This window comes from Danio rerio, chromosome 7, assembly GCF_049306965.1.
Source record: "Danio rerio strain Tuebingen ecotype United States chromosome 7, GRCz12tu, whole genome shotgun sequence".
Classification (NCBI taxonomy): Eukaryota; Metazoa; Chordata; class Actinopteri; order Cypriniformes; family Danionidae; genus Danio; species Danio rerio.
In genome coordinates this window covers 56,209,940-56,237,046 of record NC_133182.1, presented here as the reverse complement: position 1 = coordinate 56,237,046, position 27,107 = coordinate 56,209,940, and the positions used below count along the sequence as shown (strand labels likewise).

General features: G+C 37.0%; 1 protein-coding gene across 8 annotated transcripts in view; it reads left to right on the top strand.

The window, feature by feature from the left end:
* rnf166 (ring finger protein 166) overlaps positions 1 to 27,107 on the top strand; it is a 76,588-nt gene that overhangs the window by 14,163 nt on the left and 35,318 nt on the right. For 4 of the 8 annotated variants that reach the window (XR_012382704.1, XR_012382706.1, XR_012382705.1 and 1 more), the window contains exons 2-3: positions 16,929 to 17,085; positions 20,955 to 21,067. Coding sequence is in view for 1 of the 8 variants with exons in the window: in XM_009303490.5 (XP_009301765.1) it covers positions 16,929 to 17,085; positions 20,955 to 21,067 (270 nt within the window). In the remaining 7 variants the exon portion in view is untranslated. Of the gene's footprint in view, positions 1 to 16,928; positions 17,086 to 20,954; positions 22,688 to 27,107 lie in introns of all 8 variants that reach the window. The other 4 variants (XR_012382708.1, XR_012382707.1, XR_012382710.1 and 1 more) reach the window with 4 other exon arrangements.

The window sequence follows — 27,107 nt, the reverse complement described above, 5'->3', positions numbered from 1 at the left end:
ATTTTTACTATTATTGTCATTTTCATCATCATTAATATTCTATAATTATTAGACATTCATTTTGGAATTATTGCACACAAATATCAATGTCTTCGCAGCATTAGTTAGATAGTTTTTTCTGGTTTTTATCAGTCCTATTGATGTTGTTTTAAAATACAATAAATCCCTTAAAAAGCAATTTGCAGCGGTGCTCAATCATTTTTGGTGGATGCTCCTAAATTTATTTTGGTGCTCCTAAATATTTGAAGTTGGAAGCACCGGTGCTACCAAGTAAAAAAGTTAATTTCGAGCCCTGTCTTATATATATTATAGGTAGATACAGACTGGTACAGACTGATGTGACTGGAGTGGGGTGGGGGTGTTTTATTTCTACATATATACGCCTTTTTTTAGGTGAGGGAATGGAAGTTTTGAGTGAGTTCCCCCACTTTTTTCCCTAGGACTTGGCCTTTTTGGGAGCACATATTTGTGTGAGAAGTTATTCTCCACCTTGAACTTCAATAAGTCAAAGTACAGGTCTAGACTTAATGATGATCATCTTCAAGCCATACTGAGGGTCTCAACTGCTTCCGCTCTAAAGCCAAATGTGGTTCAGATTTGTGAGAAGAAGCGCTTTCAAGTCTCTGGCAGCAAGGAGTAGGCAAAAGATACCATGTTCAGAAGAACTGTTCATAATCTTCACTCAATGTTCTATTAATGTTCAGGACACTTCATGTTCAGAAGAAATAATTAAAACTGTTAATAATGACATTTGAGGACTTTTTTTTGTGAAATCCCTTATGCGGCCCAGCCTCACCCAGACTTTGCCTCCTGCGGCCCCCAGGTAAATTGAGTTTGAGACCCCTGTTCTAAGTGACTTGCAATGGAGAGAGCGCCCTCTGGCATTCAGTAGGAGGTTTACAGCTTATTACCTACGTTCCTCACATGATGTGCTAGGGCTGTGCAATTAATCGAAAATTCGATTTCGATTTCGGCTTGTAACAATTATGAAAAACCATTTATCGTGATAAACGATTATTCCATCACGTACCGCCCCCTTTCCAGTTGTACACGTGTAAAAAACTCTGCCTCTGCAAAGCTCAGTTCCACGTGAAAATGACTAAAAGCATGTGCTGTAATGTAACTTTTGCAGCACGGGATGCGCATCATTCATATTTTTAAAAGCACAAAAGAGTACGTGCTGTTGTGTGTGTGCGCGCCGTGCTTAGCCTCGGACAGGTAGCGTGTGTGTGTTTGCGCGCGCCGCGCTTAGCCTCGGACAGCAGAGCAAACACACATAACACGATCTTAATGTGAGCCCTTTAATGGTGAAATACATGCACACTTGTGCCAGAGCGCGGTGTTTAGTGATTATTCATATTAACCCTAATTTGTTTAATAAACAAACAAGTTGAGAGAATCAAAAGACGAAAAAGAAAGAGAAACCATATCAGAGCCGCACTATTCTTAAAGTGAGCATGCGGTATTCCTGCTGCTGCCGACTGTTTTTATTATTAATCAATAATAAAATCAAAAATACAGTGAAGATGCTTAAAGCGCAGTTTAAACATAACAGATTTAATAACTGATTTATTTTATCTTTGTTATGATGACAGGCTGACAGCACATTATATTTTACTAGATGTTTTTCAAAGATACTATTCAGCTTAAAGTGACATTCAAAGGCTTAATTAGGGTAAATAGAAAGATCATTGTATCACAGTAGTTTCTTCTGCAGACAATCAAACATATATATTGCTTAAAGGGGCTAATAATATCGAGCTATTAAAATAGGTTTCAAAATATGCAAACCTGCTTTTATTCTAGCTGAAACAAAACAAATAAGCCTTTCTCCAGAAGAAAAAAATATTATAGGAAATACTGTAAAAAAAAACAACCTCTGTTAAACATAATTTGGGAAATATTTATATATTAAAATAAATTCACAGGAGGAAAAATAATTTTGACTTTAACTGATAATCGTTTTGAATAATCGAAATTACAGTTATGACCAAAATAATCGTGATTATGATTTTTCCCATAATCGAGCAGCCCTATGATGTGCAATACCATTGCAGCTTTTGCAACTGCTATTTTATGTTGACTTTTTGTTTAGTCCTAATATATAGTTTAAAGATCCTAATAATTAAAAGACAGCAACCCTGGCTTGACCATTGATGTTTTGGTAAGGTTTGTTTCTGCTAATGGCATATATGTGAGTTTTTGGAAAAATTTATTTGATCATACATGACTGGTGCATTGGTTGTTAGGTCTTCCGAAAACATTGTTTTAATTTTATGGAACATCTTGGTTACTGCTAGGTGCATCAGATGGTTGGTAGAGTTTAGATCTTAACATTCCTGGTTCAGTGACACATTGAAGCGCAGCAAACAGAGTTTCTCTGGAGCTTTTGAATTATTCACCATAGTTAAATGAGATGCCAACACATGAATCCTGTAGTGTTAAGGGTGAAGTTGATTGAGAGGGCCACTTAAGGTGAGGAAAACACAGCAATGTGGCTACAACAACCAGCAGCTGAAGTGAGACAACATATACAGCGGGGAAAATAAGTATTATAAATTTTTCCTAGGAATAATATTTCTAAAGGAGCTGTTGACATGAAATTGAATCAGATTTTGGGAAAAACCCAAACAATACACACATAAAAATTAAACAAAACAAAAAAATCTTGGAGAAAGGAGAAAGTGCTCCTGAAATGTTTTTAATACTTCAGAAGTTTTTTTTTTTTTGGTGATGGCAGCTTAAAGACGCCTTTCATATAGAGAATGAAGTCACTTGAGTTGCTTAGGGGGGAGTTTTTCACAGACTTCAACAGAGTGTAAAACTCTTGATAGTTCTGTGGGTCCTGTCTATTAAATTTGATCTTTTATTTGTAATTTCGATTGGATTCAGGTCAGGTGATTGGCTGGGCCGTTCTACAGCTTGATTTTCTTTCTCTGAAAGCATTTGTGAGTTTGCTTTGCTGCGTTTTGGATCATTGTTTTGCTGAAATGTCCACCCTGGTTTCATTTTCATCATTCTGCTAATGAAAATGTTTGACTGAAGCAGCTAATTTTCATTTCAAAATGACGAAGGACAGAGATTTGCTGAATAACTACTGAGAGATTTCAGCTGCTGTCTGGGCTTTCTACACCTCCCTTTTTTCATGTGTTCAATACTTTTTTTCCTGCATCATTTCATTTTATTACACACAACTTCATTTGTAAACAAATTAAATTTGTTTTCTTTGCATATATAGATTTCTTTAGTTGTAACTTAATACCAACATCCAGCGAAAGTCAACATCACCTTTAGAAATGTTTTCTGAGAAAAATGGTGATGTGTTCAGTGCTTATTTTCTTCTCTGTATATAGGTTAATATTCATCTACAGCATGTACTAGGGAAAATGTATTAACTATTAAATATTTTTGTTCGTCTAAGAAGAACATTGGGTAATACTTTACCTGAAAGCCTAAAACTACAGTAAGTGATTTCAAGAAAACAATGTTGATATTTAAAAATCCCCTACGTGCTATGCAATACCGGCAATGATAGTGGCAAAGTAATCCATTCTGTCCGCAAAAAAACACACACAATATTTATCATCAATGGCTCTGTATCCAATTACCTAATATATTACAAAAGCAAGAAAATTAAGTAGTTACACAAAATAAAAATAAAAAATAAATAAAAAAAGAATGAGTAGGTTTTTCTCTTCTCAGGGACCCTTTGAGAGTTTTTAAAAGGACTGTGTGGGAGATTTACTCTTTTCAGGCTTATAAGGCATGAAAATGATTGTCTCTTTTTAAAATCCACTGGTGTAGTTTCTAAAGTTCCCCTGACTTGCTCAAAACAGGACTCAAACCAGGGGGTGGTATTGGAGGTCCGTGCACTAACAAGGACACTTGACCACAGCTTCAAGTGTAGAAAAAATGCTAAAGATTTTAAATAAAAAAGTGCTTGAATTAATCTTCAGATAATCCACTGATTTAATATTAGCTTTGCTTATATAATACTTTTAAAGAGCCCATATTATACATGAAAGAAAGACATAGAAAGGTTAGTATTGAACATTTATACACAAGTATTTATAAAGCATCTGCTTTGTGAGAAGTGCTTCTCATATGATATGTGAACGACCTGTACAGCTTTACTTTTTCGATTTTGCTTTCCTCGAGCAAGAATGACATAGACTGAAACTTTATCGCACAGTGGTACCGTTTTAGATGTAGAAATGCAAGCCTGATAAAGGTGACCCATACTGAAAACAGTGAAATAGGCCATACTGTAAGTAAGGTTTTTTCCAATTCAACAGTGCTCTCTCGTGGATTTGTCGACTAAAACGTGCAACAAAATAAGTAGTATCCAATGTATCGAATATCCAATGAGCCTGGGGTAAACATTTCCATATCCTAAACATCAATTCAATTTATTTGTATTGCACTTTTTATAATAATTATTTTCAAAGCATCTTTACAGAATGTGCACATTATTGCATTAATTAAATTAAGTTAAAGTTAAAAGGCCTTAATATGGCACAGATCTAACAAATGACAAAATCTTGGCTTCATTCCACTGTCTAAGACGAGCAATAGTGGCCAGCTCTATTCAAAAGAAAAGTCACACTGCTGACAGTCAGTAAATGTATGGTTTCAGCGAGAACAATAGACCGCAGTCCCCTTCATGCGCCACAACAGCAGGAGGTTGACTTGAACAGTTCACTGCAACACTAATACTACTCAGTTTATTCTCATTAATTACTTAACTTGACCTTAGTTTGACCTAAGGTGAGCTATTTTTCTATTTCATTTATCGAACCCATATATAATGCAATATATGCAACATGACATGTTTGGTCATGTTCGAATTTCACATATATCAAAATATTGCAAAAATGTCAATTTACATATTTTTTCTACCTTTGGAATTACAAATAGGTGCATATATGTTCAAATATATTAGCTATTATTTTAGGTGTTCATAAATGGCCATATATAAATGCATGGACACGTATGTATGGCAATTTTTAAGGACATGTAAAATTTATTAATTTTGTGTCTGTAAACTTTCAGGATCACTACAGCAGTTTTAATCACATATTTGTTCAAAAGATACTGTATGTTGCTATATTTGGACTCACAACACTGTGGCCTTTAACATAAGGTTATAATATTTTTTTATGATATTTAGTCTTTTAATAAGCTTCATTTGTTTCATGATATCACTACTGTATGTAGCATGATGATGCAGCCAGTGGAATGCAGTTATTATAAAATAAACCATTTATTATCATCCATTAGTATTTTATTTAATATAGTTTAATAGTAGTTTAATATTTTATTTGTAACTTTTAATTTTGTGTCCTATAACTTTAAGAATTTAGCATTTTGGATTATTTGGTTAAAGGGATAGTTCACCCAAAAATGAAATTTCTGTTATCCTTTACTCACTCTTGACATTCCAAAACGTTTATTATTATTATTATTATTATTATTATTATTATTATTATTATTATTGTTGTTGTTGTTGTTGTTGTTGTTCTGTTGAACACTAAAGAAGATATTTTGAAGAATGTTGGAAAGCTGTAACTATTGACCTGTTTTAAGTATTATCCAACATTCTTTTATATATTGTATTTTGTTCAACAGAACAAAAAAACTCCAGCTCATTTGGAATAAGGGTGAGTAAATGACAATATGAGTGAACTATGACAATAATAATGACAGTGAGCAAATAATTTTTATAGTTAAACTCATGTCATTTTCATCCTTATCCAGGGCCAGATCAGGGGGACAGCAGTCTCAGGAGAGAACTCCAGACTTCCCTCTCCCCAGACACTTAGGGTGCTTTCACAACTGTAGTTCGCTTCATTTGGTCCGGGCCAAGGGTAATACATGATACATTGTTGCATCTTCTGCCGTCTTTGGGTCGTTTTCACACCACACCGCTGGCTTTGGTCCGAACCAGTTGAAACGAACCAAAATGCAGTCATCTGACAAAATCCACATCTCTCATTGGCCAGATGTTGTTAAACATATTTCCTAAACTGCTTATTAATTGGTCAGAATTCACGTGCGGGAAAATGCCATTGAACTCCCGCAGGTAAACAAAACAGGCAGACACAAAATGACGCTTTTACTCTGGAGGGACGACTGCGCTGACTGATTGTATCCCTGCTTTAGACAAACCATACATTACGAAAATGAAGCGCGGCCGCAGCTGGAAAACAGTGTTTAATGCATAGCACGTCACTTCAGGAGGAGGCGTGAATTAATTTAGCTAAACTGCGACATGGTCATCTTGTGGAAATATTACCAACGATCCATCAGGTAATGTTTTCCCTCTCTGTTGGTAAAGCGATGTCAACAAATATTTTTCCTCCATATCCCATAATACACTGCGCATCGGACTACGGTAGCTGAATTAGTCCAAAACGTGCAGTACTTTTTGCGGTTGGACCTGTTTTAGTACGGATCATATTCTCACCACAAACGAACCGCTCCAGGGTTTGTTTGAAAGCGTACCGAGACCACCTCTTCAAGCAGGTCTCGGTACGCTTATTTGCTCCGCTTTTGGTGCACACTTGAGTATGATTGCTGCATTCTCACCTGCCCAAACGAACCGTACCAAAAGGGGAAACGAACTCTAGTGCGATTCAATCCAACTAAACAAGGCAGGTGTGAAAGCACCCTTACTCTTTGATGTGGAGGAGCAGCGGCTCTACTCTGAGCTCCTCCCGGGTGACAGAGCTCCTCACACTATCTACTAGGGTGCACACTGCCACCCTGCGAAGGAAACTCATTTCGGCTGCTTGTATGCAAGATCTTGTCCTTTCAGTCATCACCCAAATCTCATGACCGTATGTGAGAGTAGGAATGTAGATTGACCAGTAAATCGAGAGCTTTGCCTTTCGGCTCAGCTCCTTCTTTACCACAACAGACTAATACATTGACATCATTATTGCTGCCGCTGCATCAATCCACCTGTTAATCTCACGCTCAATCTTTCCTTTACTGGTGAACAAAACCCCAAAATACTTGATCTCCTCCACTTGGGGTAAGGACTTTCCTCCAACCTGGAGATAGCAAACCACCTTTTTCCGGTGAAGCACCATGGCCTTGGGGGTGCTGATTCTCATCCCATCTTTGTCACACGTGGCAGCAAACTGCACCAGTGCAAATAACTGGTTGGCCAAACTCCCATGAACCCTCGAGCACCCTGGTGAGGGTATAAAGCTGGTTCAGTGTGCCATGGCCTAGACGAAAACCTTATCGTTCCTCTTGGATCCTAGGTACACCCATCGGCCGTATCCTCCTCTCCAGTACCCTGGCATAGACTTTCCCAGGGAGGCTGAGGAGTGTGATCGCCCTATAGTGGGAGTATGGTTAAACTATCCCTTTAAAATAGTTTTTGCCACAAAGGGCTTGAAGGGTTTGCATGAAAAGGGGAGTTTCAGTACATGCACAACAACTGATTTTCACAGCAGCAACCACATGCAGATGCAGGAGAGATGGACTGTAACTCAGTTAGCAGCATTTACAGTGGATCTGACAGCTGTGTGGATGTGGAGGATTTTCAATCCATAATATTATAGTGATATTACTGTAAACTTAGTAAGTAAAATTTGACTAAAGCAGGTCGCACACCAGAAGCGCCGCTCGGCGCCGCGACACGGCGCGTACATGACAGATTAAAGTATCGCACACCAGACGCGCACATTCGAATGATATTTAACATGAAACTAATCAGATGGCGCTCTGTGGCGCGGCTGAAAAATGAACTGCGTCCTGAGCCGTCGCCGGGCGCCGCCGACAGCCGCCGACTTGCGGCGCCGGTGTGTGTATCCTGATAGAAACCTATGATTAGAATTCTAAAATACGTGGCGCTGCGTGGCGCTGCGCGGCGCGCCGCCGAGCGTCGCTTCTGGTGTGCGACCTGCTTAAGGCATGTCTTAAAAAAACTGGAAGAGTACTGCTGTCAATACTAACTAGCTTTGCCATCTGAATAAACATAAACAAAGAACATTGATCGCACACTTACCAAATTTGTTGAGACAGGACAATCAACATGAACTGGAACCGTGTGTTTTTTTTTTTTTAAAAAAGACAAGTGGCAAATCCGGATTTCACCATTTCCAGATTCGAAAAGCTTTACTCTCATCGCAGGGAAATGGTAACCAAACCTTTGTTGCGGCACATTTATAAATGCAACACTGATGACCCATGTCTCCTAACAATTCTTCTACTACTTGTTTAAATTATGGTTGGCAACAGAACATGGCATCTCTCTAAACATTGTAACAGGTAATAGGAGTCTTCGAAGTTATATCATGCATATTAATGAAGTTGCAACTCATTCACAATAGAGCATGCTGATTGGTTTGAACCAAATCTTTCTCATGAATGAATGCTGAAAACTCAATAACTTCACTTTACAACGCCAGTACGACTTTGTACTGGCTGGCACAAACAGCCATTCTCTACCCTGGAATTTACACAAAGATCTCACTTTTTCATTCACTAGCTTCAATTTTTTTATTTTTAAACCGGAAGAACGAATTTGCTGTAAACAACGCAAAAACAACAAATTTTCACTTTTTAATCAAATATATGTGTCCCATATTGTGTTTTTTTACAGCGTGTGACACATTTATGACTGTTAACATCTCAAAACATGTGTTTTGGTGTTTCATGACGCTTTAAAGGGGACCTATTCTGTAAAAATAATTTTATAAGGGGTTTAAATACAGTTGTGTGGTAACACTTTGAATATTATCAGCTTCTAATAGTAAAATGTTTTTTTTATTGTCACACATCATAAATTTTCACGCATTTTGATTGACATTCTTCCTTTGTACGTGTACTATCTTTCCCTTATAAGCCATATACTTAAGTCACTATTTTTAGCTATTTTAGGTGTGCAGTTTTTAACCCACTCACAGTTATGCAATCTGTGAACTGTGTTCATAAGTTTTGTTATTGCATGAGGATGGCCTCTGTGGGGAAAAGGCTAGTCAAATTATTGCCAGTTATTTCAGACCATCAGATTTCCTGCCCAAACCCTGTCTGGAACATTCTGTCTGATTAGATTTTTTTTTCTTCTGATATTTACAAAGCTATGAAAAAGGCTGCGTTCACAATGGGAGTATATGGGCAGCCACAATGTTCAGCTTTAAACAGTGAAATACAGGGATTGTGGGGGGAAAGGCAGCAGATGGGAAGAAGAGGCCTAATCAGCCTGAACTGCAAGTTGTCCACCAGCACCTGCTTTAATTTGCTCTCATTATGTCTGCAATTCTCAGCAACAGCACATAGCGAGTATGAGAGAGTCAGCAGCACCACAAACAAGGTAAACACTTTCGGCCAGTCAGATATTCCCATTCACAAAGGAGTGGTTTTAATGGGATTATTTTTTTCAACCAAAAAGATTTCAGTTTTAGTCAACCAATAGGGATATTTGAATAGTAAGTTCGTAAAGTCTTTGCTAGTAGTTGTTAACTTTAAATGATATACAGCTATAGGTTGTTTTCACATGACGTCATTGATGATGTGCAAAATTCTGATGGAGGGTAGGAAGTGACTCTTCTACATAGGAATCGCTATCAGAACATCAAAATGTTTCTGTTTTGTGTTGTTTATAATTGTTTAAATCAGCTAAAATAAGAAATGCCAAACAGCTTTTATAGACTTGTCAAAAAACCGCATTGTCAAAAGTATGTAAAGGGGGGAAAGTATAAGAAACTAGCTGAAAAACAAAAGAAAAGGTGGCATCTAGTGAACATTTATTCAATAGATCCATGTGTACAAACTTTTTTGAATGTGATAAGTTTGACAGCACCAATAAAAATTAGCTATGTGTATAAATATGTAAATGCATTATTAAAAAATCAGATACAAACACAACCACACAATTACAAAATCGTGAAGAATATAAATAACGTACCCCAGTCTTTGGCGTTTAGGCAGAATAAAGAGATGGGCAGCAGTAGTGAATGCTTGTTGATGGTTAAGTTCATCAACTGAACAAAAAAGAAATTCCCTTGCGTGCAAAACTAGACGGTTATTATTGTGAAGCACTTTGCCCCCTTAACAGAAAAATAATAATAATATAACGTAGACTATGCAGCCACACTTTTGGACACTTTCATTTGTTATTTCATGATGTCTGGAAGCTGGAAGATATCCTCATGAGGGAAAACTATAGTTATTTATTATCAACATGTTTTTGAACCACACAGTATAGTGTATAATTCGTACAACTTCTTTGTTAATAAATGCTGCAGAATACTGTAACGTTACTGTAAACTGTGGTGCATTGTGATGGTGTATAATTTTGGAAACTGAACCCTCTTGAATAATTTATTACTACAGTTGTGTTGTTCCACAGCGACAATATAATTACTACAACAGTTTAATTCAAGTGATTATCAATAGTATGCTACATATGCTACAAACAATAGTATTTACTATAGTAATTTTCTTTTAACGTAATAGCCTATACAGAATGTAACCGCAGGAAACTTATCTGTTTGTATGTATCTAAATGTGTTTTAGTAAGTAATATATTTCCTCAAAAAATACTAGTATTAATATTATTATGTGGCTCAGTGCACTGAAAAATATGTTTTTTTTTTTTTTTTTTGGTGTGGTAAATTGTAATAAATTTACTGTCATCATTTTGTTTTCTTTAATATTAAATATCATAGATAACTATCATTTTACTGGGTATTTTTTATTATTTATTTACACATTTACTTTGTGTAATAAATGTGGAAAGATATAATATTAGTATTTATTTATTTGTAATATTTAGATGTTTTCTGACCGTTTCAAACAAAACTAATATATCAGTGAATTTTAATGGAAAAGTAATGATTTGGTCTGGGAATAAGGTTGCAAAATATATTGTTTTAGCATCAATATCGCAATGCGCGCATTCGCAATAGCCTGAATCACTGGATCTGCATTGTTGAGTTGGGATTACAATTAACTAAATATCACAGTTCATTACACATGTTTGTTGAATCATTTTGAATTTAAAGAAAAATCTATTAGTGTGAAATAAATTTTACTCGGATGTGTTTTTAAGGCCCTTGACTATAAGATTTGAAGCAAATTCAAACAAGAAATTACAAAGTTTGCCGCTTTACTAAAGATCAATTAAGCTTAATTATTTATCAAATAAAGACTATATAGTGTTATTTCTAATTTGATAATTGAATTTCTTTATAGTATTGTAATATTCCAACAAAAAACATAAAGCACTGTTTATTTAATTTTTTTATCTGTGAATAAAGAATTTGTTTACATTTTTTTTAATTACATTTTTAATTTTATATATTTCTGGATATATTCAGATACACTCCCCTACATAATCATCCCAATCAATGTAAAATTGTGAATTTTTCCCAAACAGTTATTGTGAAATTATATTCATATCGCAGAAATACAAAAAAAATCACAATGCCAGTTTTTTTCCTATACCATGCAGCCCAGCTGGAAATGTCCACAAAAACATTTTTTGCTTATGCTGTGGGGGAAAATTACTCATTAGAATGAGCTGAAACAACACAATTCTTGTACATTTTTGGGAAAATGTATTTGTTTTTATTTTAGTCCGCTTAAATTTGCACATTTACCATTTTTATTTTTTACTTATTTATTTATTTATGTTTTAATAACTTTAGATAAAATTACAGTTTTAAGTGGCCTCTTAACCCATATCTTTTTACTCTTGCTCAGTAATGTGATGTGTTGTTTGGATATAATTAATAAAAACATATTCAGATTCTGATTTACTGCACCTTGGCTTGTGCGCTTTCCTCTCAATCACTAAATGTATTTTTCTGCGATTCATCAAATATGGATTAATTTTAAAAAAATTGAAGATGGTATGTTTAGACTTAGCATGGCTGCCATTTTTCACACATTCAGTGCATAGTTGACACTTTCATAGTTAACACTCTATTTACACACACACACTCACACAGTTGATTTCAAATTGATGCGCTTGCTGAAAATAATTTGTCCACCTAGCACTAAAGGTTCTTTTGCTCCCCATTCAATGATGCAATTCAGTTCCACTCCCTTCCATTTCTAGTACCTTGTACGTTTTTAGACCCAATCTCAATTTTACCCCTTCTGCTTAACCTTTCCTCTCATTTTGCATGTTCACGTGAAGGGGTAATGGTGTCCCACTTTTCTTTAGCTTGAAGGTGTAGGTCTAAGTGAAAGGATTATAGCTCTTGAAACAGATTTTAAAACCAAGGGTTATGAAAATTCATGCTTAAAAAAATACTGAATTTCTGTATAACTTCTGTATAGTAGTCCCACAACATTTTTTCACATCTGACACTTGATGACACTCGAATACCCTGTTAGAAAAGTCTAATGGCTGGGAATTACCTTTTCACAGTATCTGGTGTAAATCTAATTATACCAGATTCTTATTAATTTCTAAATAATAGGAGACGTGTGCATATTGGAAATTATAAATAATTTCTTGTGTTAACATTGATGAACATGGCCATGGTGTAAATACACACTACAGTTATGAGATTATTTCCACATTATATCATTATGATAACATGATATATTTACCTTCGGTGATTTCCTGAAGATAAATACCAAAAAATAAAACAATTGGAATAACTACAGCAGATGCCATCGTCGGTCACTACTGCAATGTTGGTTTGTACAACTAAACTGTTTATAACATTGCCAAAAAAAAAAACTGTAACGGCAGTACCATAGTCAGAGAGATCCATATAGAAGAGGTCCATACATTGCGTTCATTATCAGCTAAAAAGCAGATCTCTTTTTCTTTCTAAATTTCTATAGAAATGTTATATGTTTCTAAACTTTAAAAAAAACATCTGTTATAAAACAAACATAAGGTTCTTTACCAGCAAACAACAAACATCAGTCTCTTAAAGACACATTTCCCAGAATTTAGTAGTGACCCTACTTCACACAACATGTTGTTTTGTGAACATGTTCAACACAACATGTTGTTTCCGGACCTCTCCATATTATATCCTCCATGGATCAATGTAAACTGTTCATTACTGTAATGGTTTTTCCTAATCTTCAGTTGGGGTTTCTTTTTGGAAAATATTGAAATGTTTCACATTTAATCTACATACATAATTAAATTTTTAGTCCTTTTATGGCCCATTTCCACTGAGTGTTACAGTACGGTACAGTGCATGTCGGTATGGGTCACCTTTATCAGGCTTGCATTTGCACTGCCAAAAGGGTACTAATGGTACCGTTTTGTTGGATGGTGTGCACGTTTATATTAAGTTTCAGATGATGTCATTTTTACTAGAGAAAATACAGCTATAAAGCTGTACAGTTAGTTCACATATCATATGAGAAGCACTACTCACAGAGGTTTTACATAAACATGATTTGATTATAACTGCAGATCAATGATGCGAAATAATAGCCTATCGTAATGTCTGCGATTATATCAAATAAATATAAAAATAAGTGCAACATATATTAACACATACAGCCGTTTACAGTCTCCAATAGAGATCTGCGCGGGACTAAATTTTGAATCCCGCTCCCGCCCGCACCCGCGAGGTTTTAGCCGGAACCCGACCGCTCCCGCTTATATTAAGCACTTGATGTCCCGCTGCCCAACCCGCCCCGTTTTCTATCCGCCGCGCCTGATCCCGCTAAAGAGCGGGGGAGAAAAAAACCGAAAATCACCCAGTTATACAGTCCAGACAGCCTATAACAAGCTGTCTGTATAAACACACACACAGACAAAGCTTTCTCTCATTCGCGCGCGCCCTCTAACACACACTCATAAGCACTAAGCACAAACACAGGCAAAGCTCTCTATCTCTCATTCGCACACACAGACACAGACACACACACACACACACACACACACACACACACACACACACACACATATCTCTCATTCGCGCGTGCGCATACATACACACATACACTGCAACAAACAAGCTAAACACAGCATCGCGCTATTTCATTTACACACATACATACGCGTGCTCACTCGGGAGTCGGGAGCGATATTGCCAGACAGCCCGCTCCCGTCCCAAATTAAACCCGTTACCGACCGCTCCCTTGATTTTTTCGGAAATTTATACCCGCGCCGTAGAAATCTGGTCGGGTCCCTCTAGTCTCCAATATGTTACCAATTACAGAAAAACTACACACAGCATACATTTAGTCCTTTTTTTGGGTTCAAAAACAACACATAACATATAGCTCACAGCAAGTGCAAACCTCTCATTTGTTTCTTTAATCTTCACCAGCACATGTAACCTCTGTTAGAAAGTAAAGAAAGTAATATGAGCTTAAGAAGTTTGTTATTTCAAATATAGACATGCGGTGAGCTCGCTGAAGAAGTTGAAACCCCTCGCAGTTTTAGATGGCTCGTAAAACAACAACAGAACACAGCAGATTTTGTTCTTCTTGGCTTTGTGGCTGTCCATCAAGACAATTACTGTGTTTAGATTGGTAATGTCTCAGTTTAAAACTTGGCGCTTCCTTTGTTTTCATTCTCCTGCTTCTGTGAGTGACGTATCTCTGTAAACCAATAGCGTTCAGCTGCGCGTCTACGTCCGCCTTTTGGTACCCTTTTGTCATTTTGTTACCCTTTGCATAGGTACCCTTTGCAAAGGGTACCCAAAAAGTGTTACGGTTTGCTTTTAGGTACCCTTTGACAGTGGAAATGGCTATAAAAGCATATCGAACCGTACCATTTCACAAAGTGTACACGAGCTATTAAATTTTCTAGTTTAAAAAAGGCTGAATTAAACTCTGTTGGAAGACTATAATTACACCATGGCATGGCTCTTTAAATGTTTTGGAATCTTACCGACTGACCTTTTCCTCCACTTCTCCTGTGAATCAGTCAGTGCAGTGTTTCAGGGTAGACATGATGGAGAGCCTCTTGCTTGGCCCTGGCCCTGGATTCAATGGTGCCATAAAACATGGCTTAAGCCTGGCGGAAAAAAAAACTCAAAATGATTTATTGCTATTACAGTCCCATAAACTCTTGCCTCATCAGTCAGAAAGTGACAAAGTTGCCACCACAAGTTCACTAGGCTTTTTTTTTTTTTTGCTGATGCAGTAATGTATCGGGATACCGTGCTGAGTCATGCTAGTTTGAAAAGTGATGGCCAAATGCCCGATAACCTAATTCATCAGCATTTGTTCAGCTATACACAAGCCCATTGAATGCAAGCCAGAGTTCAGTGGTTCAAAATTGCTGCCCTCCTCAGAGGCTTACTCAGTTTGAAAATATTTAGCAGACACTTTCATCAACTGCCACTTGTTATGGGACACTTTATAGGAGCTGGTCCTTCTTGAGGAACTTGTAGCTAAGTGCTGTTGCTCAAGGGTGCGCAGGTGATAATTCATTATTTGCTTTTTTATCTTGTCAAAGGAATACCTTGTAGATATCTTATAGATTTTTTTGCAGTTTGTGTACAACATATGCATGCTTCAGGTAACCAAATTCATCTATTTAATTCAATTACATTTCATTTATTAATCAAACTTGAATAAATTCTGAGTTTCAGGGACAATTAATGGATTCTGAAATATCTTCTGATAGGCTGTTTTAACAGACAGGTGATTTTTCAAAGATTTCCTATTTTAGAAATAAAATGGCAAATTTTAGCGAGCAATGTTTTGCAAGTTTGCTTCCCTTCACAAGATATAGATGACCATAAAAGATTGCATTTAGTTATTTTTACTGAATGATTTCCCATGTCCCTACTTGTGTGTAATCATTTATTGACAATGGTATAAATCATTATGGGGCAGTTAAAATTATATTTATATAAACTCTGCTGTTATTTTGGGATTTCCGCCTAGATTTTGCCTACCCAAATTTAAAAGCTTCCCAAATCCACATGCAAAGGTGTAAATGCAAAAATTAACTTTTGTACAGTAGAATAAAAAACAAAGTGATGCATATGTGCATAAAATATAGATTCTACACTAAACAAAACCACTTAAGGGGGTGTGGTGCAATGCTAGCCCTTTAAATCTTAAAGCAAAAGACGATGACGTCGGAGGTTTGCGGAGTTTTAACTGGTTAAGACACAGAACTGGAACAGTGGGAACATTTATACAATTTAAAGTCAACATTAAACAACATTTGTATCTCCTAATTTTAATTTACACAATGCAATGTACACCGATAAAAAGGATTTCTGCAAAATTGTTGCAAACAATTTAATCTATATTGGTTGAATTTAAACAAACAGATTGGTAACACTTTATTTTGACGGTCCATTTAAGTATTAGTTGACTTTCTGTATCCGTTGATATGCTTCTTTAACAGACATTTAACTGACTAAAATCTAAAATCTGTTTTGCATCTTTGGATAGAAACGTAGCTACTGAATATTTAACCCTGGAGTTTAACAAAGTGACTTTTATTTATATAATGTTAAAGTCAGAATTATAAGCCCTCCTTAATTATTAGCCCCCATGAATATATTTTTCCCCAATTTCTGTTTAACTGAAAGATTGTTTCAACACATTTCTAAATATAATAGTTTTAATAACTCATTTCTTTGATTTATCTTTGTCATGATGACAGTAAATAATATTTTACTAGATATTTTTCAAGATACTAGAATCCAGCTTAAAGTGATTTAAAGGCTTAACTAGGTTAATTAGGCTTATTAGGGTAATTAGGCAAGTCATTGTTCAACAATGTTTTTTTTTTTATTGTAGACAATTGAGGAAAAAAAAGATTAATGGGGCTAATTATATTGACCTTAAATTATTTATTTTCTAGGAAATACTGTGGAAAAATGCTCTGAAAAATTACTTTCTGGTTTGGTCATTTATTTACATTATCATAAAAAATAGTATAGTGAGCTTTGATATAAAAATATTGAGATTTTATGCTACGTTTGTAATTTTTTTGTGTCTGTGTGTATTCTCAGGTTTTGTGGTGACTGTCTACAGCCATGTCTGCAGGTGACGTCACCTCTTTGTCCCCTCTGTCGCATGCCTTTTGATCCAAAGAAAGTGGACAAATCCTCTAGCGTGGAGAAGCAGCTTTCTTCATATAAAGCACCATGCAGAGGGTGCAGCAAAAAGGTTAGTCCCAGTGCACAAACAAATATAGTCTGGGCTTAGTACCACAGGGCATATTCCTGTGAACAGTGCAGAGTGTGCCATTATATAAGACATTTACAGTAAAACTTGATTCAGGGACGCTAAAGCATGAGACACTATCACTCCCGCAGGAGCCTTTCAAAACCGATGTGGTGGTTTATTGGTAAATAAAAGTTAAAGTGAAGTAGACACAGGCCAGCAAATATAGTCACAGTAAGCTTAAGAGAGGCGATTAAAGCTTTTAATGTCTTCAATTGTAATTGATTTATTTTGTTCACTGTTGGTGTTACATTTACATTGACTTAATAATACTGTTGACGAAACTGCCTCATTTATAGATAAGGGCAAAGTTATTAACCATCCTGTAAAATTTTAATTCTTTTTCCAGAATTTCCCAGGTGGTGTTAACCAGAGCAAAGGAATTTCAAAAATTTTTCTAATTATATTTTTCTTCTGAAGAAAGACTTATTTCTTTTTAATTTTTCTGGAATAAAATTAGTTTTACTTTTTTATATAATTACTATAAGGTCACTTTAAATCTGATTATATTTTTCAATTGGCTTCAAAACAAGCCACTTTTTAATTGTTGTTTCTTAATAGTTTCCCACATTCATACTGTAACAAGGCATTGGCTGTGGTGTAAACCAGGGCTATTCAATTAGTTTGTCATGGGGTGGCCAGTTCATGAAAAACATTCCAATTGAGGGGCCGGAGAGATATGACTTGCAATATAAGTGATGACAAAACAGCAATATAAGAGCCCATATGCAGTATTTTTGCTCCTTAAGACAACCACGTTGGCTTTTTCTACATTAAAACATTAATATATTTTATTTTGAAATTACATAATATCACTGCATTGTACAATGTGGCCTTTTTTACAAACATATTCAAATGTTGTATTTCAAAGCACAGTGTATTGCTCAGGTAGGCTATTTCTACATTCAAACACATTCATATGTTCTGAACTGCATAAAAGTTAGGAATGCAACGATTATAGTTTTTGATTGTACGACAGTCTGAAGAATAATCATGGTTTCACTGTTATCATGATTATTATGCATTTATTAAATTCAAAACATTACTAGTTTCTAAAATCACAAGAAAACTGCTTGTATTTTAAAGTGTTGTTTATTACTGCTCAGTAACCAAATAATACAGCGCAAGTAATTAATAATAAAAAAAAAACAATAGTCCATACCTATTTTTTTGGACTTAAAAAGGGTTTTAAAAGTTTTTGATTTAAGCATAAGTGATCATTTTTTACAATGAAAATAAATGACAGAACAATGAATAAATAAATTAAAATAAGAATAAATAAAAATACTACTTTACTAATATTAATTTAAGCTATAAATTAGGTTAGTATTTAAGTGAACTGTTGTTATCATTTGTGCTAATGCATTCATTCATTAATTCGTTCATTCATTCATTTTCAGCTTAGTCCCTTTATTATTCCAGGGTTCCCACAGCGGAATGAACCGCCCACTTATTCAGTATATGTTTTACGCAGCGGATGCCCTTCCTGCTACAACTCATCTATGGGAAACATCCATACACACTCATTCATACTCATAAACTACGGACAATTTAGCCTACCCAATTCACCTATACCACATGTCTTTGGACTGTGGGGGAAACCGGAGCACCCAGAAGAAACCCTCGTGAACGCGGAGAGAACATGCAACTCCACACAGAAACGCAAACTGACCCAGCAGAGGCTTTAACTAGTGACGTTTTTGCTGTGAGGCGACAGCACTACTTATTGCGCCACATGCATTCATGCATACATAATCATTTTAATAATTTTTAATAATCCGTCGAACATATGTTTTGTTTACATTGCATTGAAAGCCACGCACAACTCTCAACATGACACCGTGAGATGTAGGGCTCTGTAGCGCTCCTGGAGGGCGCGGTTGCGTCAGTCTGCTTGTGAGCCATGCGCAAATTGCACCCAATATGCACACGTCTCCATTGGAAATAATGAACTTGCGTGCGGAAAAGGCGCAATATGTGAACGATCTGCTGCTATAGTACTCCAGTGTCCGTGCTTATTAGCCCATAGTTGGCATTACCTTGTTAAGTAGCAGTTGTTTAATTCCATGCAACAGAGATGCTGCGTTGAGAAGCCTTTACGGTTAATTACCCATTATAAATTAAAGTGCGGTAAATAGTGAAATTGGCTAATCATTACATCCTTATTAACGATATCGGCATTCTACAAAAGGCCTTTTCCACAAACATATCTATGGCGAGGGAGCGTGGCCGAGAGCCGTGGGAACGGAGTGAGGCCACCGCGTAAGTGGATACACCTGCGGTGCGCACCTGCTTCGCATCCCACGGAAGGAGCTCTGGACGATAAAAGGAGGGAATGATGGCAGAGGAAGCCGAGAGAGGACCGGGCCCGGACATATTTTACTTTTGCTTTCAGTTTGACAGCAGTCTCCGTGAGGAGCTGCCGTCCGTTTGTTTTGGTTTAGACGGCAGTCTCCGTGAGGAGCTGCCGTCCCTGTTATTAATAAATCATTTTAAACCTGCGTCGGTTCTCCGCCTCCTTCTTCTCGGTGAAGAAAGGGCCGTAAACTTCATTACAATATCCAAATGTTTTCAACTGCTCGCGTCACTCACTCGCTTAATGTCACTTGAGTCACTCTCTGTGCAGCCTTCAACTGCAGCTAACGCTGTATTGAAATTGATGCATGTTATTTCATATCTATAGCGGCCCTTTTTCGTCTAAACTAAATTTATTTTTGGTGGTCACCCCTTTTTAAAGGGCTGTAACAAATTGCCTCAGGGGCTGGGTTCGGCCTGCGGCCCACCAATTGAATAGCCCTAGTGTAAACCATTAATAGAAAATTGTTTAATTATAATATAAATATATAAATATACATATACAGGGTTCAACATTTAGTATTTTTTCACTGGCCCCACCAAGTAGTTAATAGCTATTTCTTATGTGTCAAAAGCCAAACATTATATTTGGATGGATGAATAAACGAAATGCGCACGTTAATTTTGACACCCACAAACCTTAGAAACTCCATAGTTTGTTTCAATTGAGGCGAGACCACCTATTCAGGCAGATCTAGGACCAATTGATTTGGCGCAGATCCGAGCGCTATTGCAGGATTCACATATGCCAAATGAACCGCACAAACTGGGAAAGGACATCTAGGTGTAATAGCACCCCAAGACTGTATTTGCATGCAATTGACCAACAATCGTAGCCAAATTAAACTTTAGTGACAAGGCTGGCCGATCGGACTAGTAATGATTCTGTCTTCTAACCCGAGCGACTTACACACTGGCCCCGGGCCATCGGGCAGTCCTTATTGTCGAGGCCTGATAACAACTTTAAAAATATATATTTATATTAAATTATTAAGAAACAAAGCAAAGGTTTTGCAAACAAAACAAGGTGCAAAGGGTTTTTTTCCACTATTTAAAGAGCTGCCTGGTTACCAGCATGACCAATTGTATAGCTAACAATGCGAGGATTTATACATTTTAAGGTCAACATGCAATAAGATTTGTACCTCCTAAAAGTTTTTTTTTTTTTTTTTTTTTTTCAATAGGCTTTAAAACAAATCACTATTGTTTACTTAACTTGCATAGTTAGCCCAATTAACCTAGACAATAACCTAATTAAATCTGGATACTAGTATCTTGCAAATAAAATTAGCATCATGGTAAATTTCAGAGGATGGCTAATAATTTTGTTTCAACTGTAAAATCATAAACAGCAAGGGTTAAATTTCCATTGTAAATGACTGAATCAATACGTTATCACAGTAAATGTTACTTACTTTGCCTTTACTTTTTTGTCTTTTTTTTTATTTTTATCACAGGTCACCCTTGTAAAAATGCGGTCACACATTTCATCTTGCACAAAGGTTCAAGAACAGATGGCCAACTGCCCAAAGTTCATGCCTGTGGTGCCCACCTCACAACCCATTCCAAGGTAAACATCATGAGGTTTCCAGTCGAGTGTCTATATAACATAATTGCTGCTTACAGTTGAAGTATGTTTGATAATTACATCTAATGATCTAATTGTGAAGTGTGTGTAAAATTACATATTTCATGCTTTGTTTATTCTCCACAAATAAACAGGTAGCACATCATAATAATAATGTAGATTAACTTGCACGCATATCCACATTAATAATCTGTGACGAATTAAAATGTAGATTAGAGTGCTCGCATATCTACACCATTATTACTTTAGTAAATTAGCTCAAGGTTATTCTTCCCGCGCCTTTCCCGCCGTTATAATGTTGCGAGTTATGATTCAGATTTCAAGGCTTGTGTACCTTCTGGAACATTATATAGCGGAATAGCTTAGCGGGAGGAAGGTTAATTTGAACGGGGCTTCAAATGAATCGACTCTTTTGATTCGAACAATCGAATCGTTCAGCGATGCTATCAACAAAGTTGAGCAGGGTAGCAAGATCAAAGTTTAAGACATTAGATTCATTAATATACACAGGCACCTTTCTTTATACAAAATTAAACTTTATTGACTAATCTAACAGAAACTAACACCTAACACAAACACACATTCATACAAGCATAGGGAAGAGTAACGTGAGGTAAGAGGTTGAGAAGGTGTAATGATGGGAAAACCTCTGAGTTTGTAAGCACAAACCAAGCAAACCAAACGTAATCAAATTAAATATAACCCTTCTATTGTCTCTTTAGGGTTGATTTAGTTCACAACAGTTTAGACGTTGGGAGAAAGGTGATACTTGCGGTCTGTTTGTGATGTCCGAGCTCCCGTTGTTGAGCACGTGGTTGGTTGGCTGATCCTTTGTTCTCCCAAGGGTTGTTGTGTTTGAAGTGGAGCCGCAAAAGTTTCTGAACAGTGAAATGTCCGAGCGCGGTGCGATTAACCCTTTTCGTCTGGGTTTCCACCTGCTTTCTTGAAGGTTTCAATACTTAGGTTTGTGAGGAAGTGGTAGAGAGTTTTCAAGACAGTTTCAAAAACAGAGGCCCTTGGAGCCGGGAGAGAGAGGGAGGAGCTCCCAGGCAGCGTGTTTCAGAGCAGAGAGTAGTTTTTGAAGAGAGCGAGAGAGGAAGTTTAGCTTGGTCTGCAACTTTTATAGGGCGGGTTTGGATCCACCCTCCATGAAAAGTTGACCAATTGGAAGCTAACTTCCTTGAATAGTAATTTACAGCTCTTTGTCTGAGGCAGAAGAATTTGCATAAGCAAATTTTATGCAAATCGGGACAGAAATGTTAAAGTCTCTTAAAACGTTAATATTTTGCACTCATATTAAAATAAAATGTCAACGATCAATTTGTACAACGAGTAAGCTTTTCAAAAAGTCCAAACTTGAACAGTATAAGAGGATGTTTAGCTTAGGTACAGTTAAACATTATATGCAGGGGTATTAAAACCCAAAAATATTAATACAAGAGAAAGGGAAACTTTGCAAAACATATGATTAAACATAAAGAGAGTAAAGTTTATATGAAAACATAAGTGTTAAACAAGCAGTTTAAATAGTCCTTTGTAAGTCATTCCTGTGTTTAATGCCGCATTGCACATTTCTTTGGGTCGTAAATACCTTGGAATCAGGTTTCGAGTCTTCTCTGAGCAAAGTTGGCTGGTGGTGGAATAAAATGCAAAATATTTATGTGTCTGGTCGGCCATATTCGTTACATGTGTTTCACAAAAACAGATACATATACACTCACCAGCCACTTATTATTAGGTACACCTATCCAACTGCTCGTTAATCCAAATTTCTAATCAGCCAATCACATGGCAGAAACTCAAAGCAGTTCGGCATGTAGACATGGTCAAGACGATCTGCTGCAGTTTAAACAGAGCATCAGAATAGGGAGGAAAGGGGATTTAAGTGACTTTGAACATGGCATGGTTGTTGGTGCCAGACAAGCTGGTCTGAGTATTTCAGAAACTGATCTACTGGGATTTTTCTAGTGTTTACAGAGAATGGTCTGAAAAGAAGAAAATATCCAGCGAGCAGTAGTTCTGTGGGTGTAAATGCCTTTTTGATGTCAGAGGATAATGGCAACACTTGTTTCAGCTGATAGAAAGGCAACAGGAACTCAAATAACCACTCGTTACAACCAAGGTATGCAGAGGAGCATCTCTAAACACTAGGGATGTAACGGTATCAGAATTTCACGGTACGGTAATACCTCGGTATGAATGTCACGGTACGGTATTTATTGAATCATTTACAGGAAAAAACAAAACTTATGAAAATACTCCAAAAAAGTGGCAAAAGTGTCAATGACATACAAATTAGTCATCTATCTGTAAGCTTTGAAACAGAAACTTCAATTTTAATAACAAAAAAATATTAAACCATGTAAAAAAATTAAGTTTCAATTTAGTAGTGTTGAAAACTCATCACATTCAACATTTAATCACTCACTCACTTAGATAGAGATGGGTTTAAAGGAAAATTTTCATATAAATATAATCTGGTAAAAGCTGGTATCTCTGGGTATTTACAATGTCCCCTGCAACAGAAAAAAACCCTCTCATTTGGGACTGAGGTTTCTGGGACAAGAGAGATATAACTTGGCCCAGGTTGACAGCAGTGTGTAACGTTGTGCATTGTCTTTCCCCGACTTTTGAGGACAAACCATGAGTGAGATAGAGATCTCATGTCTGCATCAATCTGAACAGTGTGCTGTGTTTCTGCAGTCCCCATGACTGATTATTAGTCGTATTCCCTAACTTGCAGGCACGTGCACACAGGGCTCAACCTGTGCAGTGCACATGCCCTTTTTAGTCTTGGATAGAAAGTTCCCTTCCAAAATGATCAAAAGTGCCCCCGCGACGCGACATACCCTCCGTCCCTGCTTTACAGTACGTGCGCGACAACACAGCTGATAAGAACTCGCGCGACAACACCGCTATTCAGTACGCGCGCGCGAGACAACACCGCTATTCAGTACGCGCGCGCGACAACACCGCTATTCAGTACGCGCGCGACAACACAGCTGATAAGAACTCGCGTGACAACACCACTATTCAGTATCCGCGCGGCGACAACACCCGCTTTAGGGTTTTCCAGCTCTTTTTGATCCCCGCTTCTAGCAGCACACTCCATTTCCGCATTACTGGATCTGTAGCGACAACAGACCGCAAGGGATTATGGCCAAGCCTGGGCTGATGGGAATTGTAGTTTCCGGTACCTCCCGTTCGCTTCATTCGCCTGAGCAAATTTTCTCAGAAGACCTATAGTTTTACCGAGTCATGCGACTACGGTAATATCCAAAAAAATTAATATTGCGGTAGGACGGTATTTACAATACCGTTACATCCCTACTGAACACACAACACGTCCAACCTTAATGCAGATGGGCTACAGCAACAGAAGACCACACAGGGTGCCACTCCTGTCAGCTAAGAACAGAAAATGGAGGCTACAATTTGCACAGGCTCACCAACATTTGACAATAAAAGATTGGAAAAACTTTGTGTGGTCTGATGAGTCTCCCTTTCTGCTGAGACATTTATATGGTAGGGTCAGAATTTGGCATCAACAACATAAAAGCATGGATCCATCCAGCCTTATATCAAAGGTTCAGGCTGGTGGTGGTGGTGTGATAGTGTGGGGGATATTTTCTTGGCACACTTTTGGCCCATTAGTGCCAATTGAGCATCGTGTCAACGCCACAGCCTACCTGAGTATTGTTGCGTACCATTTTCATCCCTTTATGACCACAGTGTTCCCATCTTCAGATGAGTACTTTGAGCAGGATAACACGCCATGTCGTTAAGCTTGAATCATCTCAGACAAGTTTCTTGAATATGACAATGAGTTCACTGAATTCAAATGGTCTCCAAAGTCAACAGAACTCAATCCAAAAGAGCACATTTGGGATGTGGTGGAAAAGGAGATTGGCATCATGGATGTCATCATGGACTGTGTGATGCTATCAAGTCAATATGGACCAAAATCTCTGAGGAATATTTCCAGAACCTTGTTGAATCTATGCCACAAATAATTAAGGCAGTTCTGAAGGCAAAAGGGGGTCCAACCCTGTATTAGTAAGGTCCTAATAAAGTGGCAGGTGAGTGTAGATGTACAAGAAAATGTATTGCTGCTAAAGTTTCTGTCTCTTAACAAAGTTCTGAAATGTCAGACACTGTAACCTATGGTTAACATATGGTTTTCAGAATGTATACACAAAAAGAACAAGTTTGATTGGTGTTCTTTTACTTTGTTTAGTTATGTAAGAAAAGTGCTTATAGGTTAATAATGAGATGATAGAATCGTAAAGTTAGTTTGATGATTATTGCTAAGGATTATGGCCATGGGCATTTACCTAATGGATTGAAATTTATTATTAATGTTGGGTGGAGAAGAGGTACGATTAAATAACCATATGATTTTTTCTTCTATTTCTCAAACAAGTATATGTTAAATATGGATTTGTATTATATTATGATATTTTGCTTTGTTTAGGAATATAATTGTAGTTATTTTATTTTTTTTAATTATACGTTTGAAATAAAGTCTAAAGTGTAACCCCATTTTGGCTTAAAACATTTTGACATGATGTTAAAAAATCATATATTAAAAACACAATAATTAATTAAATCCCATTTTCATAAACATATAGAGAGATATCAGTTTATCTTTGGCTCAGGTACATTTCCCATTCAAGCATTGCTGTTTTTATTCTATTTACATTACAAAGTATCTACTATGTAAATGCATTCCAAAGTGATAACAATAAGTAGCATACCCCATAACGACAATGTGTAAAAAGGTTTTTTGAAATTTTTACAAATTTATTAAAAATAAAAACCTGAAAAATCACATGCAAATAAGTATTCACAGTGTTTGCTCAATACTTTGTTGATGCACCTTTGGCAGCAATTACAGTCTTTTTGAATATGATGCCACAAGCTTGGCACACTTGTCTTTTGGAATTTTTGCCCATTCCTCTTTGTAGTACCTCTCAATTTCTATCAGGTTGGATAAGAAGCAACAGTGTACAGCCATTTTCAGATCTTTCCAGAGATGTTCAATAGGATTTAGGTCTAGGCTCTGGCTGGGCCGCTTAAGGACATTCACTGAGTTGTTGTGAAGCCACTGTGTGCTTAGGGTCAATAGCCGCATTTCCACTATCAGGCCAGTGCGAGCCAGGGCTTATATCGGGCCAGGCCGAGCCAATCGCCCGGTAGGTTAAGCAGTGAGGCCGAAATCATGTCGCGTTTCCACTGTGGGGCTAGTAGCTCGCAGCGCGTCACGCAAACCCCGCCCCCAGAACATCCCCCGAATCGAACGTCACTCAAACCGCCCACTTCAGCGAGAATCATGCAGATAAAGCACACCATCACATCATCACGAAACTATTAAAATTAGGACAACCAAAACAAACAAATGACACGTTACTGTACAGCAGTACAATGCATGTCTATACGCACATGCCTGTGTGTTTTCATTCATCATATTCATTTACTCGCCGACCGACTGGCATCGAAATCCAGTGGTCTTGCCACCAACGGAGGGACCCGGAGCGCAGGGAGCGCACACATCCATAATATAATACATTATAAAATTCTCCGTTAATAACTCGATATAAAATGTTTTTTATAACATCTTCTAGACAGAATCTGTCCAACATTCATCCCAAATGCTCCGGAGAGAACTGAAACATGATTTTTCCCCCTATAGGCTTTATGACACTTAATAGGTGATTCCCTTTATTTAAAGATGTTGCTTATTATATCTTAAGTAAAGGAAAGTGTTCAGTGTTTCAGCACATAAGAGCAGCACGTAATAAAATAGAGCCTATATTTCGTTGCGCTCGGCAGCTATGCTCTATAAAGCTCTTTATGTATTTAAAATGTCCTTTTTTAATTTTACCACGTTATATAAAAACATACACACTTGTTTGAGGACACAGAACACATTTTGAACTTGCAGTTTTCCCCGTCAAAAAAGTGCTGCGCGGCTGCAGACAGAAAAAAAGGTCGCCTTGTTTCTGCGTTCACTCACCCCGAA